Here is a 14,767-nt window from a genome sequence, read left to right on the forward strand (position 1 = left end):
AGAAAGCTCTGTCCCAACAGGCGAGTCTTCTTCATAATAACCTACTCTCAGAGATAATGATGTAAAAGACTCCCCCGTCTGCGGCGGCTGCTGGTTGATGGGTCCGGAAATCTCTTGAAGGTGAATCCAAGCAAGATAAACGGTGGAAGCGGCTCCACTGGCAGCGCACAATGCCCCAGCGCGGCGCCTGCTGAGGGCGAGCCGGAGCCGCAGCCGGAGCCACAGCCACAGCCCGAGCCACAGCCGCCGCCGGAGCCGCCGCCCGCGCCGGAGCCACAGCCGGAGCCGCAGCCGGAGCCGCAGTCCGAGCCGCCGCCGGAGCCAGAGAAGGGGCAGCCGCGGCGCCGGGCACGGCGCAGCCCCGGCGGGAGCCGGGGAACGATTTCTGCCAGCGGGACGCCGGGGAGCCGCCCGCCGCGGCGCGGAGCCTTGGAGGAGCGGGCCGGGAGCTGAGGGGGGCGGAGGAGGCGGAGGCGAGCGGGGCGCCGATGGAGCGGGCGCTGGGGCTGCCCGCAGAAGAGGACCTCTTCCACAAGAGCCTCGCCGCCTCGGCCAAGCGCATGGAGTCCGCCTTCCGCTCGCCCCCGGGGCTCGACCTCTCCCACCCCCGCGACCGCCAGCCCTCGCCGCTCGCCTGCTACGAGGCGTCGGAGCCCGAGGCGCTGCTGCAGCCCGGAGTCGGCGGCGACCCGCTGGCGCTGCCGCCGGGTTCCGTCTGCGTCAAGTACGGCGAGAGCGCCAGCCGCAGCTCGGTGGCCGAGAGCAGCGGCGGCGAGCAGAGCCCCGACGACGACAGCGACGGCCGCTGCGAGCTGGTGCTGCGCGGCGCCGGGGGGGACCCGCGCGTCGCCTCGCCGGCGGCGGGCGGCGGCGGAGGGGGGGGCGGGGGGCTGAAGGCGGCCGAGGGCAGCTGCTCCAACAGCCACGGGCACGGCGGCAGCAAGAAGTCCAAGGAGCAGAAGGCGCTGCGGCTCAACATCAACGCGCGGGAGCGGCGGCGGATGCACGACCTGAACGACGCGCTGGACGAGCTGCGGGCGGTCATCCCCTACGCGCACAGTCCCTCGGTGCGGAAGCTCTCCAAGATCGCCACGCTCCTCCTGGCCAAGAACTACATCCTGATGCAGGCGCAGGCCCTGGAGGAGATGCGGCGCCTGGTGGCTTATCTCAACCAGGGCCAGGCCATCTCGGCCGCCTCCCTGCCCAGCTCCGCCGCGGCGGCGGCTGCAGCGGCGGCGGCGCTGCACCCCGCCCTCGGCGCCTACGAGCAGGCGGCCGGTTACCCCTTCAGCGCCGGGCTGCCCCCCGCCACCTCCTGCCCGGAGAAATGTGCCATCTTCAACAGCGTCTCCTCCAGCCTCTGCAAACAGTGCACGGAGAAGCCTTAAGCGCCGCCGCCGTGGCCGCCCCCCGCCGCCGCCGTGGCCCCGGGGAGCGGCGACAGCCGGCGGTCCGGTCCCGGGCCGGGGGGCGCGGAGGCGGCGGAGGGACTGACCGCTGCCCGGCCCCCGCCGCCCTCCGCCCGGACTCGCCTCGCCTCGCTCTTCTCCTCGGGTGCCGCCGAGACGAGACGGCGACGGGAGCCAGCGTGCGTGCGGCGGCGGGGACGGGGCGAGGGGCCGGGGGTGCCGCGGGGAGGAAGGAAGGCCCGGCCCGGGGGGGGGCCGGGGGGGCTCGCTGCGCGTCCGGACAAAGGAGAGGCCGGGAAATAGCAGGCCGGGCTGGGAGCCGGGGCTATCGCCGGGGACAAATCAGAGAGGGCACTTGAACATAGATTTTTTTTTTTTTAATTAATTATTATTAGCAGTATTATTATTATTATTCTGAGCCAGGAAACAAACTTGAAGTGTAAACTTATTATTTAAGTGACTCGCAGAAACAAAGAGACTGGACCATTGCTATGGAAGACTTTGTATTTTTTATGGTCTCTAAACTTTGATCCTGTGAAAATGCGCAAAGTTTGGTGAGAGTGATTTAAAAAAAAAAAAAAAGAGAGAGCTAAAAAAAGAAAAAAGAAAAAAAAACCGATCAAAACCCTTACTCCGTGTGGCTGAAAGTATCGCATTTTTAAAAGAAATATTTATGTGCACCTTGTTTCTTTCCACTTTGCAATGATGTATAAACAAGACATGCTATTTATTTGTTATTCTTTAAAATGACCCTTCCACGCCAACAATATTTATCATGTGTTGAGGTCATGGGTCTTATGTGCAGTTACTTTAAATGCTTCTAAAATTCTGTTTATGGATTAACTTAAACTGTGTGCCAAGTGTTTAAAACATTAATTTGCCAACAACATATAACCAGAAATGTTGATGTATCCGAGCTGCTTAGGTTTATGAAAGGTCATCTGGATTTTAAGTTGCATCATCCCTGTATTTAAATTGAGCTTTAATAAATTGCTTCAGTCCAAAAATTACAGGAAAAGTGTATTCTTAATTGCTCAACCAACTGATTTTTGAAAGGGTATTCTTTGCATTATAACAGGTAATAACTATTTACTTTTACAAGGCAACAGAGCAATAGCTGCTACAAGAACACTTGCCAAGCCAATGTTTTCCCAGGCGCTGTGTTTTCAAAGGTATAATTTAAACCGCTTTTAATGTGTATGTAAATTATTCTGACTGTGGATGATTATTTAAGTTGAAATACTTTAAAATACTTTAGGCTGATTTACAGACGCGCGGAATTCTTCTCTTCCTTTTTCAGGGGATGTGGGAGGTGGGTTTTTGGTTTGAGGTTTTGGGGTTTTTTTGGTTTTTTGTTGGTTTTTTTTTTTTTGAAAGAAAAATGAGAGATGAAAAGCAAGAAGTAGCTATTTACCCAAAGTGAGCCTTCAGTTTGAGTTTGCATGGCTGGGTGGCTGTCTCTCTGCCATTTGTAAATCAAGATTTTTTTATTATTATTTTCTTTTTTTTTTTTTTTTTTTTCAAAAAACGAGTCCTGCTATTTTCCACTACTTGCAGATAATACAAATTCGGACTGTCAGGTTGGATGGCAAAATAGGAGCCATGATGGATCTGTTGGCAGGTCACGGATGTGTAAAGAGTGATATATATTAAATAGGTCAATCAGATTATGACAGCAATGTACGATCGTTTGTATGTGTATCTATGTCGGAAAGAATCTTTATTAAAATATTTTGAACAAACGCTTGTATTGTGCTGTGCTTTGTTAAGCATATCTATCCAGATTTAAGGAGGTGGATGGTGGGGGTGGGTAGTTTTCTTTGCCTCCTTTGCCTTGCTCTGAGTGCGCCCCAGTACCCTCCCCGTCACCCCACTCCCGGCTCCGCGTGTCCCAGGCCGGGTGGCGAGAGTTCCTCCCGCGCTGCGTTCCTCCCGCTCCCGTGGCAGGCGGCTCCCGGCGCTGCGGGGCAGCCGTGGGGCAGCGCCGGGCCCTGCCCGCCCGTCCAGCGGCTCCACGCCCGCCTCGAGCCGTGGGGCTGCAGGCGCCCCGGGGTAAGCTGCAGGACCGCCCCCCCTCCTCCCTACCCCCCGAGTTCTGGAGCCGCCCCTCCCCTCGTGGACCCTCCGCCCTGCCCCAAACCCGAGGGCAGGGGGAGCAGGCGGCCCCCCACAAGCTGCCTGCCCGGCGCTAAGCCCGGGCCAGGGGTCCCGGTCCTGCGGCTCCCCCCTCCCCTCGGGCGGCCCGGGCCGGCTCCGGGTGTCCGCGGAGCCGCCTCTCCCAACGGCAACACCACGGGCGGGGGAAGGGGATAAATATTTTCTGCTCCACTTCCCATCAAAAAAGATTAATCAGAACCTGTAACTTTTCAGGAAACATAACTGTAAAGTGCCACGGAGCTGTGGGAAGGCAGCCCAGAGAGGGTGGGCAGATCAGCCCCCAGGCGCAAGGAGAAGCGTCTCTCAGCATTTACTAGACAAAGGCTGGGTGCGTCTAATTATGATTATTAAAACAATTTCCATGACGATGTCTAATATTATGTTAATTTGAAAACAACTGTGTATGAAAACTGTCGACTATAATACCTAAATTCATTTAATGAAACACATCGTTAAGGCAATTAAACCTCCTGGATGTGATTAAGGAACATAATTACGACACTGTTCTGCGCCATAATTGGGTGTCTTTAATCAAGGGGTAAAGTGATCAGCAACACAGCCATTAGTTTGTATTGTTCTGTCTCTGCTGTCCATCATTCTGATTAGGAATTAACCACCGCCACCAGCTTGGCGTGGTGCGTGCCTGTGTGTGTGCGTATGTGTGTCCGTGTGAGTGTGTGTTCGTGCATTTAACATCGCAGGACACATTGGCTGCAATATTTACCGCTTAATGTCTCTGGCTACCGAGCGGGCTTCCTTCCCGGAGAGGTTCCCTTGGAAGGAGCGGGCGCTGCTCGGCTTTACCCGGCCGTGGGGCGGGGGAAGACGAGCCATGTCCCAGCAAACTCCTGGAGCGACCGGTACCTAAGGTTGGGGAAGGCAAGGGGCTGGAGGAGGCCCACGCCCTGCCACGCTGCTCCCCTGGGCAGGGTCCGAAATGTTGCGGCCGGGCCTGGAATGCTCCCCGCCAGCTCTGGGGAGCGAGGGCGGCCGCCGCCCTCTATGGCACACGGAGCGGTTTCTCCGTTCACCGCTCTCTCGCCTGCCTCTGCTTCGGAGCGACGGGACAGCGGAATGAAAATCTTTGTCACCCGTGGCTACCGCTGCCGCCCGATTTAGGGCTCTCTTGCTTCCTCTTCTCTTGCTTCGTAGCGGGGCGAGGGGTCCGTGCCGGGTAGAGGTGCTACCACTCCCCTGTCGCGCTGCACCGAGCATCCTCCCTGGGAAACGGCGCGAAGCCACTGGGCCAGTCCCTGAGCAGGTCTTGCCAATGCAAGCGTAATGTGTGCCGGGCTGGGGGGAGGAGAGAGGCTCCCCCGCCCCCCCTTAAAGCTTGACAGATGACTTAGCCAGAAATGAACATGTACCCTTTCAAAAGAGCTTCTTCCCCGTTCACAACTGCCCCGCCGAACCGGGATCTCCCTCAGCCTCATCCGGAGCTCCCTCTGCCCCCGCCGCCCAGTCCGGCTCCCTTCCCCGGCCCCTTACCCCGGCTCGGAGCCTGAGATTGTCCCAGCATGAGTGACATTGGCTTTCCTAATGTAATGACTTATGAAAGATATAATCATGTGTTAAATTGAATCCTCCGCTTAACTGTTAATGGTGTGCTCTGGGCACATTTACGTATTAGATGCTATGGTAACTAATTACCACTAGAAGAAGGGATAATACACTTTCCAGACTTTGACAAATAATTATGAGTGTTCACATCCCTGCTAGCAGCAGTTGCAGCGGATCTGCTGGAATGAGTAAGTGAATAAATGAATGGGTAAGTGAACTTGTGTGCATGGAGGGGACTAGATAATGAATAGTGGTCAAGTGAGTTTTCTTATTAAAACCTTTAATGAAAATGTGATTTAGGGTGGAAGGGGGAAAAAAAAGTGCGACGCTGCCTCTAAACGTAATTAAATCGCGTAATATAAACATCAGAAACATAAATAAGTTTGCTTTTAATTAAACCGCAGCAGTCAAAGTAAATTATCCACGTGCTCGGAAACTTTACAGCAATTAACACCTTTTTTTTTTTTCTTGGTGGTGGTGGTGGTGGCGGCGGCGGAGGGAGGCTATTGGGGGGTAAAACAAACGAACCGGGACTCCGCGACTCTCTCCAGGATCATTTGTAACTGTGATCGTATCGCCCCTGCCTACAGGCCAGAGGGATCCTGAGGCTCTAAGCAAACGGCAGAAAAGCTCCTTGCGGAGCGGGACAAAAGTTTGAGGAAGTCGCTCTGGGCTCCGCGCCGGCCCCGGCCCCGCCGCCCGCCCGCTCCGCGGGGTCGCTGCTGCCCCTCGGGGCCCGGCCCCCGCCTGGGAAGGCTCCGGCACTGGCGGAGCCCATGGAGGGCGTAGGGCAGGTTCTCCCTGAAGTGTTGCGCATGGCTTAGGCAGGCGCCGCAGGGGTTAAGCCGATGGTGCCCGCTCCTACCCTGCCATCCCGCCGGGGCAGGGGCGAAGGCGGGAGCCGCTGCCGGGAGCGGGCGCCGGCTTGGCTGCCCCGGCCCCCAGCCCCACTCGCGGGCTCCTAGCAGGCGACGACGTCGCAGAAGGGACATCTGCTAAATGAGCACAGAGCTGCAGCCAGCCCAGTTTCCCCGTGGTCACTCATCAGCTCGGTGTCACCCAGCCCGCCCACACCCGCCCCCGAAGCGCTCCGGAGGGGAATTTGGTCTGGTTCGGCTGGTTCTCCAGCCTCGGGAAGGGTTAAATCCTTCCCCAAGCCCCTAGTTGCCCTTGTCCTCTCAACCTGATTCAGAGACGTGTAATAAAAGAGGAAGCAAATTTATGGTCTGTTTCAAGCACTTTACTGCTGTATTTTTAAATTCATATATGCACATATAAGAACTATGATCTGTGAATAATTTGAAATGCTATAGGAAAATGATGTATTTTAGATCAAACATAACCGTTTTCTTACATAATTGTCTCGGATTAAAATAAAAAAATAAAGATACATTTCGAAGAGAGACAAAGCTGAAAATCTAATGACAGCCATAAACTGCTAGACAGCCATAAATTAACGTCTTCATCAAACACTGAAGGGATCAGTGCTTATCTAAATCAACAATTATTTCTTCCGAGAAGTTGCAGAACAGATTGCCCCTTTAATACTATTTTTAAATCTTCCTAATTGAGGATTAGGGAAAAACAATCGCCTTTCCAGAGTAAAACTCCTCTCCACCAGCCGAAGCCCTCCAAACTCACCGAACACCCAGACCGTTTCCCATGGAACCTCCTCGGGGGTCCCGTCCCCTTGTCCCACTGCAGCATCCCTGGAAGCTCGTGATGCTTTCAGGAAGGGGCTGCAGGAGTCTTTCCCCACCCCCCTCTCCCCTGATTTTTGTCGCGGGCCGGGCAAGGTGGGAAGGCAGGGAGCGCAAGCCGGCGCCGGGAGCCCGGCGGGCAGCGGGCGGGCGAGGGTGCGGGTCCCTGCCACCGCCGCGGGCCGGGGGCATCCCGGAGAGGAGCCATCCCGGAACGGCAGCATCCCCCGGTGCTTCGGCATGAGCTCAACTAACGCGCATCCGCTTTTCAGGTTCAAAGCTTTAGCGAGGCGGCACTTCTCCCAGCTGCAGCCACCTGCGAATCCGGTTTTGCAAGAGGCTGCAGTAAAGAACTCATTTTAAAAAGGCAACTGAAAGATACGTTGTGAAGAGAGGCGATTCATTTGCTCACAAGATGGAAATTAGACAGGAAAAGACTCGCTGCCTGTAGGAGGTTAGCGAGTGACTAAACTGTTTGGAAGAAAGAGGTAGTTGGAAAGATGAGCTGATGGGGAAGAAGTCACTGTCAAAAGTCATCACAGGGTGTTTGCTTACTGACTTTTACTCTCCCTGTAGCCAGAACTTAGATTTTTATTCAACTTTTCTGTAGTCATAGCTGCTGGTTTTGAGGAAGAGTAAAATAAACCAACACATTAGTGTCAAAATCGGTTTAACAAATCTCTGAAGATAGAATCCTGCAAGGCTTCTAGTAAGAACAGCTGAAGCTTAGGCTTCTTTTGATTATTTATTTTGGTGTGAATAGTTTTGAAGACAAGCACATTTCTACTATTACAAATGATGTACTCTTACAACTTCAGTACACGAGATCCCAGGAAAACCTGATGCATAGAATAAACACAGTACTGGTTTATATGATGACCAAGATCCCACTACAGCTTCCTTGCTTTCAATTTAAAATGGAACACTGTCTACTTTTAAAAATACACTTTTATATATGCAGCAACCATTTCTTCATATTCATTGTTAATTATAAACATAGACAATAACTTAAGGATCACTATACTTTCATAAGCATAGCTTTAAGGTGTGTTTTTGTAGTGAGATCATTTTTCTGATATATTGTGGGTATGGGGACATGACTAGCCAGGGAACATAGGCTGGTTTAGATAGTAGACAGGAAAATTACTTCACTTTCTCTGGTCTGGAAGTTAGAATAGCTCTATTCATGTGAGTTAAGCATATTCATAAATTGCTACCTTGAACAGTTTTAAAATACAGAGCTATACAAGTAAGATCAAGAGAGTAGCTGGCATCAAATACTAAATAAAATACAGTGTTAGGGGGTCTTACTAATTCCTTCCTTTCAAGCTATCTTTCAGACCATTATGGCAAGCTCACTCAGAAAAGTGTCCTTCAAGAAATCTCAAACAATGCCACTTTTTAATTTATAATTTCAGTAACTTCTAATATAGCCTGGAGTTAAAACAATTGCACAGCTACACACATATTTATCAAATCCAGAAAATGCTGCAGGTCTGTCTTCTCTAGGAAGTATCTTCAATAACCCTCGCAGACGTACCTGACAAGCATTTCTGCGTGAAGGAATGGAGAAACACCGATGTCTTTAGGGTACAACCTTCATATTAAATATCTACTTGTAGAACTCAACAGCTACAGTGATACCTAGAAAATCCAAGTTGTGCTTTGCTGGTGCAGTGCTGTGTATTGTAACAATTTCATTCATATCCCCCTTTAAAATGAATGATCTGTGAAGACAGAATATTTTACACTAGGTACTACATCTTGTACTACATGGAGGTTTGCAAAAGCAAAAGCTTAGGAGCTGTACTTAGGAATCACTAGTGGACTGCAGATCTTTATACTAATTCTGAATAATGTTCTAAGAATGTCAGAAACACCACTTTTTTACCTCATCTGATGAGAACTGGCTTATGTTTCATGGGGGGGGGGGGCCTGTGGTAAAAAAGACATGATCATTTCCAATATTCAGAGGACTTTCTGCATTCCACTGCTGAATTTAAATGGGTTTTTTATTTTTTTTATTACAGAAATATCTGTCAAGATCAAGTAATAGAAAAATGCAGTATGTTGAAATAATAATTAAAAAAATAAAGCAATAGTTATGAATCTGTGAGAGAAGTATAAACATAAGCTGGAAAAAATACCATGGACAATCATTCAATATTAAAATAGATATATTCCTTTTTATTGTGTCCTTGAAATACAAAATTCCCTTAAGATGTTAGATTACTAAAATAATGACATTTTGATTTTCTTGCTTAGAAGTACCTTAGTGGATCTAGGAGCCTGAACCCTGGATATTAACTGTTAAAGCAGAACCTAGCTGTTGTTCATCTATATACAAATTGTCAGTTTGCACAATTAAGAGCACTTCACAATCTCTCAAACGACAGAAAGTTCAATAATGACAAAATAAAAGATCGTGTATAATTCTACAAGAGAAATTCACACACCAGGAATTATACATAAAAATAGCAGTGCCAAAAGTAGTGACATGCAGCTAGCTTCAAAGCATAAACTAAAGAACAAGTCTTACCATGGTTATATTATTACATTAGGACATATTGACAAAGATACGAAAATCTAATTCGCAAACAGGTAAACATATACTAGATGCTTTCCTAAATAATGGAACATTTAAAAAGTTTACAATAGCATCTAGCAGTACTAAGCATCGGCATGAAAATGGAGAACATACGATCTGTAAATTAAAATAAGAATAGTAATTAAAAACTACATTTTAGCATTCACATTAGTTCATGATAAATTAACTTTCTTCTTGGGTGCTATAATGGGCCATATTGACTGAAACCTATTTTTTTTATGAGGAAAAAAGGTGCTTATATATATTTTTTTTTTAATAGCAGAAGATGCTATTGATACAGCCATAGATATCAATAACTTACAGTCAGAGGCTAGTAGTGACCAGCCAAGTCACATCTCAAACTGATGGGTTAGTGCACCATTTCATCGAGGAACAGCAGAGAAATCAGGGGGTAGCTCTGTACTCCTCCTGCCTCATCTTGCCCCTGGCCAGCCCTGTGGATGCCCCCAGCAGACACCGCTGGGCTGGCAGGGCAGACCCCCCTGCAGAAATGGAGAGGTGGGAGAGGGAAGCACAGGTCTGACTGCCTCCCCCTGCCCTGCCCTGCAGCCCCACCAGCACCTGAATGCTTGTAAACAGCACTGCTGTTTCTGCTTAGATGATTTTGCCTCTTCGTGCTCCAGTGACAGACACTCAGAGCTGCACACTCCTGGGTCCTGCAGCAGAGATCATCAAAAACGGTGTTGTGCCCTATGTAATGAAACATGCTCTTCTTGGCACAGCACCCTGCAGCCAGCTTGGCTCAGCTGGGACTTTTGGGGATGATGCACCCTTACCGTGTTGTGCTGTCTCAGCTTATTGACCAGGAATACCAACACCAGGGTCCTTTCAATCCTGATCCAGGAGACGGAGTCACTCCTGCTCAGACCAGCTGCTGGCTCTCAATATGTCACCTCCTCAGCTGCTGAATGCACAGACCAGAAGGGCTTAACCTCTCCTCTGTCCTGCTCCAGCTCTCATGACTTTACATGGGGGTGAGGTTTACTTCCTCTGCAGCCGAGGTATGCCAATGTAGTGATGCATTGCATACCAGCAAAACTAATCTACCAGGAGTATGGGTTACCAGGGACACAATTCCAGGCCAGGCTGGACAGATCCTGCTTTGCGTTTGATTATTTTGATTCCTGAGCAAAACCAGCAAGCAACTTTTATCCTAGCAGAATGCTGGCCTCTTGTGTGGTGCTCTCTAACTCTGATGCAAGGCCTCCAAGTGCCTTCATAGAGGTTTCCTGCAACTCCTGGGAAAGTTTCTGACCATTTTCTTTTTTTTCAGTTGAGCATACCCTACAGATTTAATTTGCTACTTTGGAGACAATCTAGTTCTTTTTTTAATTTCAGAAAAATACTATACAAATTGATCAGCAATTAATCTGAAACTACTAATGATTTGCATGTACTTTTGGCACAGTCCTATTATGCCCTATCAAATTCTGCAGCAGCCAGTGACACTCTAATTCAAAATCCTATAAATAGAATACAATTATAAAAAAGAGGCTTCTGTTTAAAACAAATACCCACTGTTATTTTCACAGTTGCTTCAGGTTTGTTTTAAAGTTGGATGCCAAAGAAGGATTCATCATAATTGTGGTATGAGACATTTTACAGCTTACATTTAAGCAATAATGGAATACAGTTAACAGTGTAATGATATCAACATTCCCCCTCTCAATAAACCAGGCTCTAATGTCCAAACTGGATTGTGAGCTACAGCTGAGTACTTCTACAGAGTAACTACAGGAGTAAGTAACCTGACTACAAGAATGTCTCCATAAAAACCAATTTTATTCTGCGGCACAAAGCAGTAATCAGCTTTTGCTGCTGATTAAATGTTGAAGTAAAGTTAAAACATTTAATCAACTGCAAAGCCCATTTAACGTAAGTGTACTCCAAATTTGTAGACATTATCAATACTATATATGAAGAGAAAATGTTTCTCCAGTATATCCCACAAAATCAAAATTTTCTTCTTGGAGGATTTGGAAGGTGGCTGTGCCAATCTCCGAAAGCCTTTCTACTGATGCTGGTGCTTATTTAGGGTATATGCTTTACACAAATAACTGAACTGAATAAATAATTCTTAATATGTAGGTAGTAGTTTTCATCCATAGGCCATCAAGTGCTCTACAGATGAGTAGAATTTCTGATTTTGGAAGACTTACTCTGGCACATCCCAAAGAGAGACGTTTTTTAGGAACACAAGGCAAGGCCCACAGACATGGCTATTCTCCCATCACAATTATCATCTTGGCAAATTGAGACTGGACAGGCACGGGAACCCTCATCAGTCTCTGAAGTGACGGCTGGGAAGAGAGACAGGGTCTAAAATCTCAGATCTTGTGCACTAGGAAATTATTTTCCAAACAAGAGCTGGGCACCCAGTGAAGCAGGCTGGGCAGCCAGTATAAACTTCTGTGGCTGCCCAGGGTTTTCACTTGCTCAGATTTTGGCCCCAGGGAAGAGCCTATTTTCCAGTTTGCAGATGGACAATTCTGTTTCCAAACACAGGTCACACTACTCTGCCTATGCATAACGTGGGCAAAGTAAAACAACATCAAAAAGCAGTTTTAGATACCACACTTGCCCTTGAAACCCTCTTCCTTTTTGCCTTTTTGGAGAAATGAAGAAATATAAGAAACGGTCAAAATAAATGCACGAACATGTTACTGAAAAACAGTGAGAGAAAGAGAAGCTAATTTTTGAGGTGATAAAATAATTTCAAACAGGCTTGTATATTTTCTCCCTGAACAATGTGCTTCTTTGGGGGGGGGGGGGTGCTCAAAAGCCAAAATAGATAATTTAGGCTTGATTGAGAGCCTATTAAAATCAACAGAACTCCCCTTCTGACTTTAAATGATTGCAGGAAAGAAATCACATATTTTATTTTTTTTGCACTGCACGAAAAAAAAAAAAAGGAGCAAGAAAGCAAAGCATTCACCCTCAGCACATAAACCTGAAGTTAGAAATGTGTTGTCAGTAAGACATTCTTGCAAATCATCCTCCACCACCCCACACAACTTCCATCACCTCTCCCAAATAGAAGGCTAAGACTCTCAAGACCATTAAAGAAATAAAGTAAATATAAAGTTAGGATAATTATAACTAGAAATTCTTTCATCATCTAGAAATAAGCTCCCCCTTTCTTGTTATTATGCTTCTATGAGCAGATGCTGATATTCCTCTAGATGATGGGTGTATGGGACCTCCCAATCTAACCCTGTGACAGAGGGCTGCTGAGCCCATTTCCCATGCAAGTGGCCTGGATTCATCCTTCCTCTAAATCCTTCTCATCTCACCGCCAAGAGCATGGGGGGATGCACCTTGTAGAGATGCTGGGCTATTTACTTGGCCAGACTCTTGTCATGTCACCTCACTTCTCACAACTCAGGCAGGACAAATTGAGGTTGCACATCCTTGCATCTGGTCTCTACCTCCAGCCCAATGGCTTTTCTCCTTAGAAACAAAGAGGAAGGAGGTAAAAGCAGAGAGGGAAAAGCAAATGTTTCCAAAAATATAAAGCTGAGTGATGAAACAGAGCAAACATGGAGATTAGTGGAAGGCATAAAAGCAGCTGCTCAATTTCTTAAGGACCTTAGCTTGTAACGAAAGGCAATATCAACGTCTGGCAGGAGGATACCAAGGCCCATGCGACTGTTATCAAGTCTGACAGATTTGTTTTCTGCTAGTTCTACATCAAAATGAGACAATAGTATGAAAAGAAACATCTTCATCTCATTCATTGCGAGGAACCTCCCTGGACACATGCTGATCCCAGAGCCAAAGGGCATTAGGAAATACTTCAGTTTTCTTCCTGCCTTGTAGAATGTGGTTTTCTTCTTGCCATTCTCTATGTATCGATCGAACTTATACTCCTGAAAATGAAAGAGAAAGAGAGAGACAGCATGATATGTAACAAGGCAGTTACATGAGCTGCTTTCTTTGCACAATGGTAACACGCCTGAAACCCAGAAAATAAGATAAAGACGAAGACAAGGAGCTGACAGCTTCTTCTTTTTAGTTGGTTCCCTCAAGTTTCATTAACTCACATTATCTTGCCTGCAAAGAACACTCTTTAAATCCACTTATTTAGCTTAGTCCTTTTACATCAAGCTCCTTCAACTTCCACATCTCATCCAGCGAGTGTCTGGCCTATATTGATTGTAATTAGATTTTGACCGCTTTGCAGCAGGGACAATGAACCTTAGTGGAAGGACAATTTTCTTGTAAAGCATCATACGCACTCAGTGTGATACATACATCATGAATAAGGATAATCTGCTAAATTCTGCAAATGCCTATGAATAAATTAATGCATTGCACCAATTTTGCTCCTGCAAGCTAGAGCAAAATCCACCCTTCTCTTGCACCGAATGGTGCAGATTGTTTGAAAACTCCAGTGCTTTGCAGTCAATTTTCCTTTCAGTTGGAGATGGTTGCTGCTTAATTTGCCACATCTTACCTTCAAATATTTTGCTCTAGAAGCTGGGAAAAAAGCAGGACAACTGCCAGTGACTGACCATTATAAAGAGGGTGCTTTCAAGTAAGGCTTGAGTTCACACTTGTAACCTACATTCCATAAATTGAACATATTTCTAACTATTTTTGAGTAGCAGGATCCCTGTTTAGAGATAATTTGTGTTTTTGAATGGAGGAGATCTGGCATCCTCACTCAGTCAATGGCAAATTAACCACTTACAAAACCCTCCTGCATGCTTTGAATAAAAATGACAAGCACTTCTTGCTTATGGTCACTCATTAGCATTTGTCCTGCTTTGCATACATCTGCTATAGCAGCAGCCATTTGGAGCTGCCTGGGAACAAGTCAGTCAGACAGAAATCGACCTCAACTGATTAAAAACCCCACACCACCATTAAAAATACACTGATAGTGATCTACCCGTTAGATTAAAGGCTCTGAAAATCATGCACTCCAGGTCTTGCTGTTGAGAAGCAAGTGTCAGGGGAGGTGGTCAGTGAGAAAGAGAACGAGTACTAGGTGCAGTGGGATGTAAGTTTGGGTGCTAAAGAACAGGAGCTTGTTTCACTAAATGGCAGAGGCCTGGATTTTCCGCAAATATAAAGGTGATTCTATGTCTGTATCCACTGACAAGTAATTATTTTCAGTTTCTTTGAACACCCCAGCCAAAAGGAAGCATGCCTTTATTTTTTCCGCCAGGAAGTTATTGCTTCATTTGAAGCAGCACAGTAACAAATGAAAGGCCAGAATACCGTAAGATTTACTTCCTGAATTCTAAGTCCTTCTGGTCTAAAAAAGCATCTCTAAGTATGAACTGCAATAGCTTAAAAACCCAACCCAGAGCTCTTCACTTTGCGCA

At 47.5% G+C, this 14,767-nt stretch overlaps 2 protein-coding genes across 3 annotated transcripts in view; one reads left to right on the forward strand and one right to left on the reverse strand.

Annotated features, from left to right (window-relative positions):
- The first annotated feature begins 472 nt into the window (after positions 1–472).
- On the forward strand, positions 473–2,741 carry BHLHE22 (basic helix-loop-helix family member e22). The gene has a single exon (XM_082277094.1). The coding sequence runs from the start codon at positions 489–491 to the stop codon at positions 1,386–1,388; it is 900 nt and encodes a 299-aa protein (XP_082133220.1). The 5' UTR covers positions 473–488; the 3' UTR covers positions 1,389–2,741.
- A 6,316-nt stretch (positions 2,742–9,057) lies between these two features.
- The window catches only part of CYP7B1 (cytochrome P450 family 7 subfamily B member 1), a 36,526-nt gene continuing 30,816 nt past the window's right edge, over positions 9,058–14,767 (reverse strand). For both annotated transcript variants that reach the window (XM_082280473.1, XM_082280474.1), the window contains exon 6: positions 9,058–13,303. In XM_082280473.1, the coding sequence (XP_082136599.1) occupies positions 13,007–13,303 (297 nt within the window). In that variant the 3' untranslated portion in view covers positions 9,058–13,006. The remainder of the gene's footprint in view (positions 13,304–14,767) is intronic.

This window comes from Coloeus monedula (assembly GCF_965178545.1).
Source record: "Coloeus monedula genome assembly, chromosome: 1".
In the NCBI taxonomy this organism is placed as follows: domain Eukaryota; kingdom Metazoa; phylum Chordata; class Aves; order Passeriformes; family Corvidae; genus Coloeus; species Coloeus monedula.